Here is a 16,341-nt window from a genome sequence, read left to right as displayed (position 1 = left end):
GGTGTGGAACTATTGCACTACCAATGGTGCCTGTACGAATGTATACATGTTACCAGTAGGTGGTGTGGAACTATTGCACTACCAATGGTGCCTGTACGAATGTATACATGTCACCAGTAGGTGGTGTGGAACTATTGCACTACCAATGGTGCCTGTACGAATGTATACATGTTAGCAGTAGGTGGTGTGGAACTATTGCACTACCAATGGTGCCTGTACGAATGTATACATGTTACCAGTGGGTGCTTTCGAGTAGGCTCACTCTGTGGACAGCAGAACAGAATAATGCTGGTCCTGCTTCATCCTCCCAACTGTAGACTGTATCATCTTTCAATTAAAACTGGCCAGTGTCAGGCCACTGGGATATTAATCTTTATGCATTTCATTTCACATTTAACAACACCCAATATTTTCCTAGATTAATTCTTCCTACATTCCACTCATTCCAAATATTAATGCTTATTCACAGATGTTTCTTTTCACTTTGAGTGCTGGCCCCCACCGAACAATGGAAGATTCCAAAACCTTAATTTTGCACAAAACATCTTTAAGCTTGACCTTATTGTGCAAAGACATCTCTTTCCCAGTTGTATTTTGAGTGTCTTACAACCTGAGGGGATTTATGTTATTTAACTATATAGCAAGCACCAACCTGCTTCCATTCATAAGGTTTTCCCATCACCATTTTTTCCCTCTCAAGAATAGATCACAAGGACTTTCTTCCTGTTCTGTCTCAGTCTGCAAGCCCCATGGAAACCTGCCCAGCAGATGTAGTCCTGCTGATAGTAATCCTGCAATACCAGAGGCACCACTCCCCACATCACAGAAACACACGGACACACAGAACTACACATAGAGATAACAGAGGGCATTCAAGCCAAAGAATATTCCTTTAAATTATAGAAAAGATTTGTGATAAGTAAGATTAGGTATAAATTTGGCTGGACCAGGATTTTTAATTGTTTGGCACCTAACACCTAGCAATCCTCCATGATAATATCATCAGGGTGTGACTTGCTTCCAATATATAAGTGGATATTTTGGAGCCCTGGTGGTGTAGTGAGTTGCATGTTGAGTTCCTAACCACAGCTTCAGCAGTTCAAATCACCAGCTGATCCAAGGGAGAAAGATGAGGCTTTCTACTCCTGCAAAGGGTTATAGTCTCAGACACCCACAAGGGCAGTTCTACCCTGCCCTATCTAATCACTACAAGTCAGAATTGACTCAATGGCAGTGACTTGTTTTGTAAGTGGCATGGGGGACGACCACATCTGACCTTCTCTGGTCCTGTACCATGAGGCCGAAGTCAGAGAAGCCTCTGTGCTCCATCCGTTTTTACCTATTCTGACACCTCCCATACCTCCCATGCCACTCTACATCTCTGCTAGGTTTGATAATGTACTCAAAATGAAGGGTCCTTATTAGGGAAATTAACAGGTTACGGTAAGCCAGGATCAGTAAACTGTAAGGATACAGTCATTGGTTAAAAGCAACACTCCTCTTCAGCCAGAAGCCAAGTATTTCTCTGGTCCTCAGGCTCTCCGCCCTGGGGTCCCCTGGCCCCTGACTCTGTGGACCAGTGAGCCTGCTGTTGCTTTGCCTCAGAGTCGCATCGTTTCAACTCTGCTCCTCTGTTTTGTCTCATGGGTTCCTAGCTTTGGCCTTTGGCCTTCACCTGGCTCCTTTACTCTGGTCCACAGTCTCTGTGCCACAGTTTCTGGTACCTGTGGTCGTGGCCTTGGCCACTTCAAGCAGAGGTCTTGAATGCGCTTTTCTTCCAAAGGAATTTCTCTCTGTTTTTACTGCTGACATAGCTCATTCTTACAGCCAGGAGAATGGCAACTAAAAATGACCGGTTCCCTCTGGGAGTGTTACACAGGCCCTACTGGCATGGTTTCACTCACACATTTTGTGAGAGTTACAGAGATATGTATGTATACCGAAAAGCAAACAAACTCACTTCCAACAAGCTGATGCTGACCCATAGTGACCCATTGTGGGTTTCTGAGACTAGAACTGTTTACAGGAGTAGAAAAAACAGTCTTTCTCCTTTAGAGCTCTGGTGGTTTCGAACTGCAGACCAGGCAGATCTCAACCCAATGCATAAGAGCCATATTAAGAAATGTCAATCCACCTCAGTTAGTGTTTGATTTATTTCGGAAAAGTGTGCTTTCTTATGCCTTGGTCTGGATCCTGCATGTAGTTTTTCATCTGCTATCTGATTCTTTGGACTTGCTGTATTGCCTGCTGGTGCTCAGGGTTTTAAGCAACCTCCTATATTACTTATAACTTTGGATTCTGTTGCCTCTTCAATGAGAAGCCTTCCATCAGACCTGCTAATCTAGGTTTCATCAGATTCTGCAGATACATAAGCCAGGAGAAATTTTGAGCCTGACATGGGACTCAGGGACTTGGAACTTGGCTGCCTTTAAAACTCCGTGAATCATTCCCTTGATATAAAGCTCTGTGTACAAGGATACCTCTTTACAGAGCCGTCTACTGAGGTCTGTATACCTGGGTTTGCTTCTCTAGGGAACTTTGTCTAAGAGATATCATCCATCGAGGTCTAATCACATCTGAAGTCCATTTTCCCATCTTTCTAGCCCTTCACCAGATAATTATAGTCTCTATCTTATACCTCATCAAAAGGTCACTTTGAATTTAAGTCCCGGGGGACTTAAATCATTTCCTTTGAAATATGCTTTCAGTCAGGGGAACAAAAGGAACTGTGACTGCAAGTTCAGGATGAAAGGTTCGGCTTCTGAACAAAATTCTCATAAGACAGCCTTGTTCTACTCAAAGAGTGAACATGTACATTGAATTAATTGGGGGAAATGCTTAGTGAAGATTCCCTAGCCTTTTTTAACATCAAGGCAGTTCTCAATTTTCTTAAAACATCTTAATAAGTTACCATGAGTGTCCAGTGTTCTTTGAGAAAATTGTACCCTTATGATCCTAAAAACCAGTCATCATAACCTTCTTAGCTGATTCATCTGCTTTGAATTTAACAGATCTGGGAGATCCCCTTGGGATCCAATGTTCTCACTGGAATTTTTTTAAAAGCATTCTTCTTTTTTTTTAGCAGTAGTGGTTTAGTAAATATGTATTTTTAAATCATTTTATTGGGGCTCATACAATTCATCACAATACATAGAACAATTGTGTAAAGCACACCTATATATTTGTTGCCCTCATCATTCCCAAAATTCGCTTTCCTCTTCTAATGAACAGAGACAAGAGAACTTATCGGCAGTACTTGGATAATCAACACGCATTGTGAGGGTTAGAGATTCTGTCAACTAGACACTTCTGGGTAACAGGAGAGGCAGAACCCAGCCTCTCAGTGGGGGAAAGTCTGATGACAGCGCATTGATGTCATAAGCCTTTCGTGTGTGTGTGTGTGTGTGTGTGTGTGTGTGTGTGTGAGAGAGAGAGAGAGAGAGCGAGAGAGAGAATATAAAATTCTCTTTGGTTCTTCATTTTCCGCCAGAGGTGAACCTTGCTTCTGGTTTCTCATTTTCTTGTCATGTAGACTACCAATCCCAGGAGCTGTGAGTGGACGACCAATGGTGGATTCATTTGGCTGATGTCAGATCTCTGTACTCCCAGTCTGTACCCACTGCCTTCTCTGCTTCACACTCTGCTTCTTGCTCATAGGCTGCCAGGACTCAGGGAAAACCTATTTGAACTAGACTGAAATTACCTATTGCTATAATAGTCTAAGCCATTCCTGGTGTAAATTTCTTTCTATGCAATACATAAAAGAATCAATGATTTTGCCTCTCTGGATAACTCAAGGTAACTTATTTAGTACTAGAAATGGTTCCAGGTAAGCAAAATTGTAAAAAAAAAAAAAAAAAAAGAGTATTCTAAATTGGTTTTCAGGTCTGATTAGGCCGAAGGCACTGAGAACTCCACCTCTGTAAGTATTGATAAATCTGTAGCTATTAGAAAATAGGGCACTATGCATGGTGTAATATGGCAAAATTTATACTCAACATAGCACCACCAATAGATGAATTGTTGGTGAGAAGTGAGGCTCTGTGGGATCATGTGTTCAATCTTTCTACAATTTGTCAGGATGAAAAGCAAGGAAGCTGGTTGCTTGGTACTTCTTACAGTAGCAAACTGGTAAAGGAAAGAGATAATCTGAGAGCTTCGGATGCCTGGCTCAAATGCCATGTGAATGACCCCAAAGCTTCTACTCATGCCATTTAACAAAGTCTTATTTCTTCTAGAAACAGAACGGATATTACTAAAATCCAAGCCAAAGACTTATACAGGCATAGCAGAATTATAATGACAGTTTAATTCTCAACCTACAAAGGTGTCTGATATTAAAATGAGAGCAATGATTAAACATCAATGGTATCCTGAAACATGGGATGAGGAGATAATCCCAAAGATGGAGACATTAGATTCCATTGTCCCACCCCACCACCAATTGTCCCACCTGAGATGCACCCACTCTCAGTAATACCATTATCCTCCCTCACCCAATCCAGACACTGCTCCAAATATGCATGCTGATGATAAGGCCTGGTGGAATAGTGGTTACACATTGGACTGCTGGCCTCAAGGTCAGCAGTTTGAAACCACCAGCTACTCTATCAAAGAAAACAAAGGTTTTCTATCCCTGTGAAAACCAACAGAAAAAGGTCTACTTTGCCTTACAGGGTCACTGGTGTAAGATTTGACCTGATGGAAGTGAGTGTGGGCGTTTACACATGCTGATATGGCACATGTGACTATATCTGGGGCATTGTCATGAGGCAGCTGCCATAGAAGACAATGTTTCAAGTTCACAGGAAAAACTCTCTCCACCCACCAGTGCTGCTAGACCTAGGTTCTTATTAAGTGTCATCATGGCAGCTCCTACCCGTAGCAACCCTATGCACAACAGAGTGAAACACGGCACTGCACCGACCTCACATTGTTCTGATGCTGTGTTCATTGATGTGCCCGCTGGGTCAGTTCATCTTACTGAGGACTTTCCTCCTTTTTACCACCTGTCCACTTAAGCAAACAGAATGTCCTTCTTCAGGGACTGTCTCTTCTGACAATATGTTGAAAGTGTTTAAGATAAAGTCTTGTCTCCCTTGGCTCTAAGGAGCATGCTGGCCTTGTTGTTATTCAGTGCAGTTCAGTTGGCACAGACCCAAAAGACCCAATCCACAACAGAGTAAAACACTGTGCAGTCCTGCACCATCCTCACAACTGTTCCCATGCCTGAGCCCATGGATGCTCCCACTCGGTCAAGCTCTCTGTGCCAGGGCCGCCTTCTTTTCCCTCCCCCTCCACATTACCAAACACGATATCCTTTTCTAAAGACTGGTCTCCACTGACAATATGTCCAAAGTATTGTAGAAGACGTCTTTTCTTGCTTTTAAGGAGCACTCTGGCCTTAGTTCTTCCAATGCAGATCAGTCTGTGCTTTTAGCAGTTCGTGGTACTTTGAATATTTTTCTCCAGCACTGCAATTCAAATGCATCTATCCTTCTATGGTCTTCCATATTCAATGTCCAACATTCAGATGCATGTGATGCAATGGAGAATACTGTGGCTTGGGTCAGGCACACCTTAGTCCTCAAAGTAACATCGGTGCTATTCAATACTCTAAAGAGGTCTTGTGCAGCAGATTTACCTAATGAAATGTGGCTTTTGATCTCTTGACTGCTACTTCCATAAGCATTGATTGTAGAACCAAGTAAAACAAAATCCTTGACAACTTCAAATTTTTCTCCATTCATCATGATGGGTCTAGTTGTGAGGATTTTGATCTTCTTTAAATTGACTTGTAATCCACACTGAAGGCTAGAATCTTTTTTCATTTAATATTTTCTAGTGTTTTAATTTTTGTTTACTTTTTAAATATTTTTAAATTTTAATTAATTGGGAGTTAACATATATATCATATAATTCCATAGTTCAAACATGTTGAGCAGAATTGTACAACTGCCACCACAATCAGTTTCAAAATATTCTTTTTCTTCCTGGACTCCTTACATCATCTCCCTTTTACCCTCCTCCTCATTGTAACCCCCACCATGTCCCAAAACCCTTATTCTATTTGCTGTCGCTATAGATTCATCAATCCTGGGTTTCATATAACAAAAAACAGAAAAATGTATAACATAACTGCAAAAGGATGACCTCCAGATAAGCCTCTGAGATAAACCCTAATATGAACAAACAAAAACAAAAATACAGAAAATGTTGAATGCCAGCTTAGGTCCAGCATGCATCTGAGGGGGATCAAATGACAAAGTTTTAATTGTTAAAGTTTATCCCATTGATCTTATTTACTCCTCTCTCAAATACACAGTGTTTAGTAAAACACTTTCCTATGTAGTTCCCACAAGTGTATCTTGGGCTCCCACTCTCATCCATAGCTTTCTGCAAACCGAATTCACACAATTTAGGCTCTTATATTAATTCCTCCTTCCACTGCGGTTTATATAATTTGCATTCTTTTGGTGATAGTTGATGGCGTGGTAGACCATCGTCTAGAGAATGATTATTAAGTGTGTGTAATAATTATTCATGGAACACAACTTTGGATCTGTCTGAGTTTATCAATAAGGACCCACTAATTACGGATTCTTCGATCAGTGCTTCAGCTAATGAGGCTAGCAGAGGATCTAGTAATTTATTTGGTTGGTTTGCTGAAGCATGGGTTGCAAGATGCCTATGCTAAGTCAAGTTGAAGTAACAGATCTATCTTTGTAACCAAGTGAGAAGACATCCAAAGGCGTAGGGAAATTGGCATCCTAGACTGGATTTATCAGGATAAAGCCATGGACCCACAAGGAGAGTGCCATGAGGACACACCATTTACCAAAAGAGTAAAAAAAAAATATTTGTGAAGGGAGCTGCATCACCTTTGAAGGCTCCTGGGATTGCAATTTTGTTTCAGCCAGGCTTGACAGTAGTAACTGCCCTAAGTGAAATGAGACACTTGCCCACAATGGGACTAATTGGACCACAGGAGGGTAAGGAGCAAGTTGCAGCACTCTATCAACAAAAATAAGGTTGGCATCTTCACTGAAAAGGACAGCAAGTCCAAGTAGTAGTCAGAATAGCCTGGACCCCTCAAATGTGGAATATGGGCCGTATGGAAACCAAGGAGTCCTGTTGGTGCAGTGGTTATAAGATGGGCTGCAACCCACGTGGTTGGCAGTTTGAAACCACCAGCAGCAACTCAGGAGGAAAAACTGGGCTTTTATCCCCACACACAGTTACAGTCTCAGAAACCCAACGGGGGCAGGGGGTGAAGGGGTCACTGTGAGTTAGCATTGCCTCCATGGCAGTGAGTGAGAGTATGGTAGGAAAGGCCAAGTGAAAGCAATTAGAAAGGCCAATGCCTAGGAAAATAGTAAACAAAAGCAATACCACATTCCTTGAGGCATCCAGAGATTAGTGCCACCATCAAGGACTTGGCAGATGCATGGCTGGTGATTCCCACCACATCCCCATTTAATTCACCTATCTGGCCTATGCAAAATAGCAGATGGATCCTGGCGAACGGCAGTGGATTATGGTAAATTTAACCAGTGGTTTTATAGCTTGAGCAAATTAGTACTTCTTATGATACCTAGTAAGCAGTTATTGATCTTGTCAGTGCCTTTTGATCACGTCTGGTTTCAGAGGACCACCAGAAGCAGTTTACCTTCACCTGGCTAGGACAACAATACACTTCTACAACTCTTCCGCAGGGTTATGCATGACTCTGACCGCTCCCTGTCAAGATCTGCTGCAACTGTTGTTGAATGATCTTCAAAAAATTTCACTTGTATGATATATTAAGGCTCTTGTTCATTAATCTGCTCATTCTGTTTGGTTACCTTTCTTAGATGTCTCCCAGTTTGTTAATCAGATGCTTTGTTGTTGTTGGATGCCATGGAGTTGGCTCTAACCCATAGGGACCCATGCACAACAAAGGGAACCCTCTATTGTCCTGACCTTCCTCACCATTGCCCTACGCTTAAGTCCAGTGATGTTGTCACTGTGTCAATACAGCTCATCAAGAGTCTTGCTGTTTTTCACCATCCCTCAACTTTATCAAACATAATGTCTTTCCTTGCATTGAGTAATCGTCCCTACTGAAAGCTACAATACTTGATCATCATCAGCAAGTGCTTCGATTTCTCCCCACTCTGAGCAAGCAGTTATAGATAATTATCTTAGAAATTTCTTACGTTCATGAATTAGTACTTCCAAGGCTTCATCAGCTTGTTGAAACATTTTGATTGGTATTCCGTCAATTTCTGGAGAGTTGTTTTTAGCAAATGTCTTTATTGCAGGTTAGATTTTTTCCCTCAGTCCTCTCATTTAGTACCTCATTTAGTACCTCATGAACTGACTGAATACTCCATTAGAATAAAAATATAAATATATGACCCGAAGGACTGTGGTGATCCTGCCCCAATGTGTGGGCCTTTCAATCTCCTTATATGTTTGGGAAAGAAACACAATGAATAAGGGTGACTGGGAAAGAGTTGTTGCTTTCAATTATTGTGGCAGTGAAGAAGAAGACCGAATAAACCACTGATTCCCAGAAGACCAAGCCATTCGGTTTTGGAAGAGTGGCAACCATAGTGACACCTGAGATTGAGGATAGCATGACTGTGCTTCACCTCCATTGGGCATGTTATCAGGAGTGAGCAGTCTCTGTAAAAGACCAGCATGTTTGTGAAGTGAATGTCAGTGAAACAGAGTAAGACCCTTGATGATACAGATTAACTCAGCGACTTCAACAATAGTCTCAAAGATAACAATATGTGGGAGGATGCACAGGACTGGCAGGATTTCTTTCAATTGCACACAGGGATAATTTGTTAGACTGGGTTGTCTGGAGAAACAGAAAAGAATATATTTACTCAAGAAGCCACCCTAGCCCAGTCCAATTGAAGTCCATGGGCCTGATGCTAGCCAGAGTCCGCATTAGATTTGCAGAGATTCCGGACAATGGTGCAGAAATGTGAAGTGGGATGTAGGAATATCAGGGTGAAGAATCACATGGACCCAAGGTCAGTGGAAGCTTGCCAAGATGTTGCCAGCTCTCAGGGTTGTGTGGCCCACAGTGGGTCACACCTGGAGACTGGCACAGAATCAAGCAATCAGGAAGGCAAATGGGGCAAGAGAGAAAGTAAAGGATGCTCAATGTCTCTCATAAAAAATCCACACTTCCCAGAAGCCTCATCAGTCTGTGACCTTATTGACAGCTTGGACTCCATTCCTACGTGAATTCAAGTTGACATAAAATCTAGCTGTCACAGCTGATATTAGTCAGGACTAACAACAAAATTACAGCAGCATATACAAAATACCAAACCCACTGTCTTCAAGTCAGTTCCAACTCTTAGTGATCCTACCGGACAGAGTATAATTGCTCCCTAAAGGTTCCTAGGTTGTAAATAGTTAAGAAAGCAGATTGCCTCATTGTTTCTCTTGCGGCACAGCTGGTGTCTTCAAAGCCTTTGACTAACAGCTCAATGTTTAACCCACTGCCCCTCCACGGGTTAATTAACAACAATACATATAGAAAATATAGACAAAGAGGTAATACATGTAGCATGTCGTTGAAAAAGAAGACCCTCCATACGATGGGTTGGCAGAGTGGCTGAAAATATGTGCTCACACAGAGCAACAATAATGAGCAAGGAATAGGTATACTGGGCAGTTTTTCGTTCTGTTGTATATTGGCTCTCTATGAAGCTGAGCCCAGTCACAGTATCTAATAATAAGAAAGACACATTTGTAGCTATATATATATATATCAAACAGATTGTTACAGAGTTCATTTTGATTCATAACAACCCTATAGGACAGAATAGAATTGTGCCTAGGGGCTTCAGAGGCTGTTATATTTAAGGGCGTGGAAAGCATCATTTTTCTCACAAGAGCTTCTGGTAGTTTCAAACTGCTGACCTTGATGTTCACAGTTCAACAGGTAATTCAGTAGTTGAGCATGCTACCAGGGCTTACTCCCAAACTCACTGACAGGACTCATGCAAATGTGTGTGTGTGTGTGTGTGTGTGTAATCATTAACATACAGAAGCAATTTTGCACACAAAAGCAAAAGCAGATGTAGCAGGGAGCCAGAGAACCTTAAATTTCATGAATTTTCATTTTCAGAGACCCATTCCCAGGGAGAATACTCTTTTTCTACATGTTAACCCAGCATAAAACCTTTACCTTCAAAGGGTAGGCAATATGGAGAGAAATTACCGAAGAGACCCACAGAATATGCATTACTTCTTTGAACAAGCTAACTAGGAAATTTGATATTCAAACCAAACCCACTGACACTGAGTGAATTCTGACCCATATTGACCCTATGTGATAGTGGGTTATAAATGTAAAACCTTACTGAGACAGGTCAGCCTCTGCCTCTTTCCCTGCTAACTTCCATCCATGCTAATGGTCTCCACCAACAAGTTTCTTTGTCACAAACCCTGGCAAGCACTACAACAAGGAAGTCCATATTTAAAATTCAAATTCAATGTATTACAACTATAATAAGAAATAAAGTGAAATCATCTGTTCTAGAGAATAGGCAATTTTTTAGACTTTCTATAGAAATGAATACTAAAAAGCTATCATGGGAAGAATATATAAAAGAGAATAACAAGTCATTTACAAACTAATGTTCTCCCTTTGTAGGTTTTATAATGTTTATGGCATTCTTTATTCAATTTAAAATATATCATCATTTTACATTTTAAAATATGTAGTGATTACTTTTCTGATTCAAAACAAGTACTCCACTATTTTCACAGCTAATTTAAGATTTTAGTTGTGCATATTTTGTTAAGTACAGGCCCAAACAATGAGACTGCATTAAGATGAAATAAATGCTGTACACAGGGAAGATGTGCAACCGCTTTAAGATATGGGCTGTGGTAGGAAACGCAAAAGAAGGAGAAATTTAATGGAATTTGTAATTCTTCATTTCTTAATTTTGAAGACAGATTTGATGCACATATGGCAAAATGTTAACATCTGTTTAATTTTGGTGTTGAGTACATAGGTGTCTATATTATTGCACTTTTTTGAAATTATGTAAAATGTTATACAATTAATTTTTTAAAACTTATTCTATTAATAGGAAGTCTCTTTATGCAACAAATGTAAGCTATAGTTATAATTAATTGGTCACATACTTGAGAAGAGGGTCTAATTTTGGATGATGAGCAGGAACCAGCTCACTGGAAATATACTGGGATTTTATTGTTGTTGTTGTTTGTTTTGTTTTGGTGTCCTGCACAAAAAGCAAAAGAACATTTTCGCATGCATATTTAGTCTTTTTAATACCAAGCAATAGACTTAGCTCTAAAAGCGTACGGTTATTTATAGACTTCTATTGTTTCTACATTCCCTTTGCTTTCACTCCATTATTGATATTTTGAAGCAAATCAAAATATTTCAGACGTTGATTGGGTTAGCTTAAGGATGTAATGAGTGGTATAATGCATACATTTATTTTTTTTACTATCACACCCTTAGACTAGCAATATATAGAGAGATTTAATCTTCAATCTCACAGAGTTTACAATGAGACTTCATCTGATCTGCTACACACATATCATCCTGAAAGATAAATTCCTAGGCAAGGACATCATATTTGATAACGTAGAGAGTCATTGTAAACAAGGGAATCTATCAATTAGATGGCTTGATACTGTATGTGTAACCTTATGTATAACCACAATGAATGGATTCACATACATCAAGGATCATGAAAATGGCAACAGAAAGGCAACATTTTAGCGTGTGATATATAAGGTTATTAGGAGTCATACTCAACATGACAGCAACTAACAATAATGACCAAATGAAGATGGGCAACAATAAACCAAGACATGAACTTTTATTACACACTGTGAAAATAGCTTGAACTCAAGAAAGATCAGTTTGGAGAAGATAAGCCAAAACGGGGAGATTCTTTTAGATATGTTTCTATGAAAATAAATAAATAAAGTGGCTGTCCAATTGAATCTCACACACGATGACTTCCATGTGTGTCAGAGTAGAACTGTGCTCAAAAAGGTTTTTTTGTTTTTGTTTTTTTTCAAAAAGGTTTTCAATGACAGATTTTTTTGTTTCTATTTTTTAGAAGTAGATCAATAGTTGTTTCTTCCAAGGTAATTCTGGGTAGACTCAAAAGCCAATCTATCACTTAGGAGCCACGTATGTTAATCATGTGTGCCACCAAAGAACTCAATGTTTATCTTAGGAGATAAGATTTCAGTTTACCAGTTGACAAGGACCCAGTATACAATGAGTTGATTAAAAATGAAAATGATGTGTCAAGGTGATCTCAAAGTTTTGAAGCTGGACAGATTGGGGATGTAAATGCCAGTAACTAAAATAAAGAAAGCAATTAAAGAAGGGACAGGGAAATTCTGATTCAATTTTGAGATGTTATTAGAAAATCAATCCTTGGAAACAATCTCAGAAGGGAGATGGTTTAATTAGACAGTGGAAAACCATGCATCTGGTCAAATAAATAAACTAGATCAATATGTGTAAAACTAGAAACATACCAAGAACAGCTTGTTCAATTAAATGAGAAAACTCAGAGAATGAGTTTGAATGTGATTTCGGAAATGAAAATTATTTACATAAAGTATAAAATACAAAACCATGGCTATAAATTTACACACATGCGTGTGGTAAAAATACAAAAATATTCAGGTAGAGTATTGTGCTGTTGCTGTTCGGTGCCGTCCAGTCAGCCCTGAGGCACAGTGATCCTGTGCTCACTGGAACAAAACACTACTGTGCCATCGCACAATGGCTGCGATGGATGCTAACCTACTGCTGAGGTCATTGTGCCTATCCATCTCCCTGAGGACCTTGCCTTTTCTTCGCTGACATCCTGCTTCAACCATCATGATGCCCTTTTCTAGGGACTAATGTATCCTGCTAAGGGGCCTATAGTACTTGTGACAAAGTCTCACCATCTTTTCTAAGGAGTATTCTTGCTGTACTTCTCAGAAATATATGTCAATTTTTCTAATACTCCAACACCATCATTCAAAGCATGAAATTTTCTTTGGTTTTTCTGTTTAAATGTCCAGATTTTGTATGTATCCCATGCAATTAAAATACTGTGGATTAACTCAGTTGCATCTTATTACTCAAAGGGATGGCTTTGCTTCTGATCGTGTTGAAGAGATCTTTGGAGACAGGGCCGTATGTTAGTTGAGTTTTCACCTGCTGTTTCCCAGGGCATTGATTATGAATACAAGTAGAATGGAATCCTTGAAAATTTCAATCTTTTCTCCATTTTCCCTAATGTACCTATTGGTCCAGTGGGGAGCATTCTTGTTGTGAAGGTGCAATCTATACTTTCTTGTTGTGAAGGTGCAAGCTGAAGCAGGGAACTGCTAAGGCAGCTGCGCCCTGGTGTGACCATCGGACCAGATTGTTCTTCCAGGGGAAATATAGGGATAAATGGCTCGGTGAGCCTCACCTTTCTAGTTCGTGGGTCTCTTGCTTTGTGGTGGTCAGACCAGGATGCAGCTGCCTTAGCCATTTTCCTGCTTGTGCCGGCAAGGCTCACTTCCTGCAAGGCATCCCCGAGGAGAAGTCACATGGACCTACCCAGATGCAGCCCTGGGTGCTGGAGCAGCCATGTGGAGACCCTGTCAGCACTGAGATGCTTACACATTCACTGACTCGGCTTTCCTCCTGCAGTGGGCATCATTGCATCTGCTTTGTGAGATGGAAGAGGACTTTGTGGATTGGTGTTGGACATATGGGTTAATGGGTGAATGTTGGACTTGTGGGTTTGGACAGCACTGGGGTGGGATGTTTTCTTGATGCACACTTAACCTATATATAAAACTCTCTCTTACACATGAGTTTCTGTGGATTTGTTTCTCTAAAGTACCCAGACTATGCCATTATGTTTATTGGCCAGGTTGGCACAATAAACTAACTAAGAATACAACCCAAATGCATACCTTTTCTGTTTTTAAACCATTCAGTATCCCATTGCTGTGTTGCAATGACTGCTTCTTGATCTATGTATTGATTCTACATGGGCACAATAAACTGCAATTTCCATTCATCTCAGTTACCCACAATTTGCTATGATCCATGCAATTGAATGCCTTTGATTAGTCAACAAGACCCAGATAAGCACCTATTGGTGTTCTCTGCATTCAGCCAAGACATTGGTTACCTTTGAGGACAGAAGGATAGAAGCTCATAATAGGAAAGGGATTTTGACCTGTCAGTAATACATTAATAAAAATAATATTTGAAGCAAATATATACAAATGTCAACTTTCACTCAATCGTGTTACACATATATAATGCCTGTCACATTGTTTTTCATACTCACAGGAGGCTGGTGGCATAATGGCTTATGTGTTGGGCTGGTAGCTACAAGGTCACTGTGAGCACCCCAGCCGGCCTGCTCCTCAAGAAGAGGCTGTCTGCTCCCCATGAAGATCTGCAGCCCCAGAAACCCTAAGGAACAGTTCTACTCTGTCTCATAGGGTGCCTATGTTAGACAGGGTTCTCTAGAGAAACAAAACCAGAACGTTAATAAGCTTTTATATATTTATACAGATAGATAACATAAGAAGTAAACAATTAAATTATAAAGTAGTACAAATGGCTCAGTACAATTAACTCACTCCCATGAGACAGTTGTGAGACACTGGCAGTCCTTCAAGTCTTGAGGGCCGCCCGGTGGTCCTCTGTAAAGCAATTCAGGCTATCCGGCCACAGGCAGCAAATAGCAAGGCAGGTCACCAACAGTCAGCCAGATGACAGGGTCCCACAGTCCCCAGCTCAAGAGATGTAAGTTCTAATAGTGTGGTGAAGCAGGTCTTGAATGAACCTCAAGTTACAGCCACACAGTCCATGGGTAGGTTTCCCACAGATAGTGTATCTTGCAAATGGTGGCACAGAACAAGCAAGGCAGCCACACACTGGTCTGATGACCAATGAGCAAGAGACAAGAAAGGTGAGGCTTGTGGAGCCATTTATATCTCCGCCCTTCAATTAATCCCACATGTGTTCACTGGCCATGTTGGCACAATAAACCTACCTATCACAGTGCCTTAAAAGGAATCAACTGGATATCAGTGGATTTTGTATATAGTTAAAAATGCTTATAATTTTTTCTTTTTCTTTTTTTTTTAACAGTTTATTATAATTTATTTTATTTAACAATCTAAGAAGTTGGCGGCCATCAGCAGTTCCAGTGCAATTTCAGGTGCAATTGGGAATTTGGGAATCTCAGTGGAGCTGTTAGTGTTGCGAACCTTGTAGGTAAAATACATGCATACTTTTGATAACACATGTGATGGGATCTCTCTAAAATTGACCTCATTGGTTTCATTCTCAGCAAACTGACCTGGGCCACTCAACATGGCTTTTATTGTTCCTGATGTTAGTGCATGTTCTCTTTTTACAATAAATTCATGGCCATCAGAAGATATCAGTTTGACATACATGGCATCCGGCCCTTCACAGCCACCGTAAGTTTTCTCTTCTCCATCCATTATGCTCTTATGAAATTCTAATTCACTCCCACAGGAACTTTAGTAGCCTCCTGGTGAGGCGGAACCCACTGAGCTGGTAGCCGGCTTTGGTCTGGCAGAAGTACCCAGCGTCCTCTGCCTTCCTCCACGTCTCCCAAAAATGCTTATAATTTTGAAGACCAGCAAAAAAAAAGATAGAAAAGTAGTAAAAAGAAAGTGTATTAGCAACATGTCTTTAAGCTTAACAGTTAAATTATTGAGCCAGGCAAGAAATAACTCACTCAATGGTTCTGGTTTGACCATGATTGTATCAGTTAGAATTTAACAAATTCCTGTTATTAACAAGTAACAGGAAGAAATATAACCATTTTAAGCACAGTGACATGCAATGATGGGAACTAGAGGCTAACAGCATCATTGGGAAACCAGGAATGTAGGCCTCTGGAATTGAGGGTCCCAGCAACATTTCCATCTGAGCCACTCAGGGACACTGCTACAATAAAGACTAGGAAGTGGGAAGTCACCCCAGGAACGACTGGTTCCCAAATTCCCAAACTTAGCAGCCATACAGAAAGTGACATGCCAATATTTATCTACCAGCTCCTGGCTTTCACGTCACAAGCCTGCTGTCTAATCACTGAACAACTAAGGTATTTGGGGAAATCTGAGAGCCTTCTGGAACGTGCATGCCCATGGACACAGCAGGAGTTGCAACATGCGCTTCATTCGTGTTCCCACCTAAGTGGACAAATGATATCTTCACCTCAAGAACACTCACTGCAGGAAACCTAGGCAAAACCACTGGAAGCTGCATCGGGGTAGGTCCATGTGGCT

The 16,341-nt window shown here is 40.6% G+C and overlaps 1 protein-coding gene across 1 annotated transcript; it reads right to left on the bottom strand.

Moving 5' to 3' along the window:
* Positions 1-15,169: 15,169 nt before the first annotated feature.
* Positions 15,170-15,616, bottom strand: ELOC (elongin C). The gene has a single exon (XM_004706301.2). It carries the CDS (start codon positions 15,526-15,528, stop codon positions 15,190-15,192), a length of 339 nt encoding a protein of 112 aa, XP_004706358.1. The 5' UTR covers positions 15,529-15,616; the 3' UTR covers positions 15,170-15,189.
* Between the last annotated feature and the right edge of the window lie 725 nt (positions 15,617-16,341).

This window comes from Echinops telfairi, unplaced genomic scaffold, assembly GCF_000313985.2.
Source record: "Echinops telfairi isolate 266 unplaced genomic scaffold, ASM31398v2 ScPeMD7_7468;HRSCAF=8506_0, whole genome shotgun sequence".
NCBI classification, from domain to species: Eukaryota; Metazoa; Chordata; class Mammalia; order Afrosoricida; family Tenrecidae; genus Echinops; species Echinops telfairi.
Note: the sequence above shows the minus strand (reverse complement) of the source record. Positions and strands in the feature narration are given on the sequence as shown.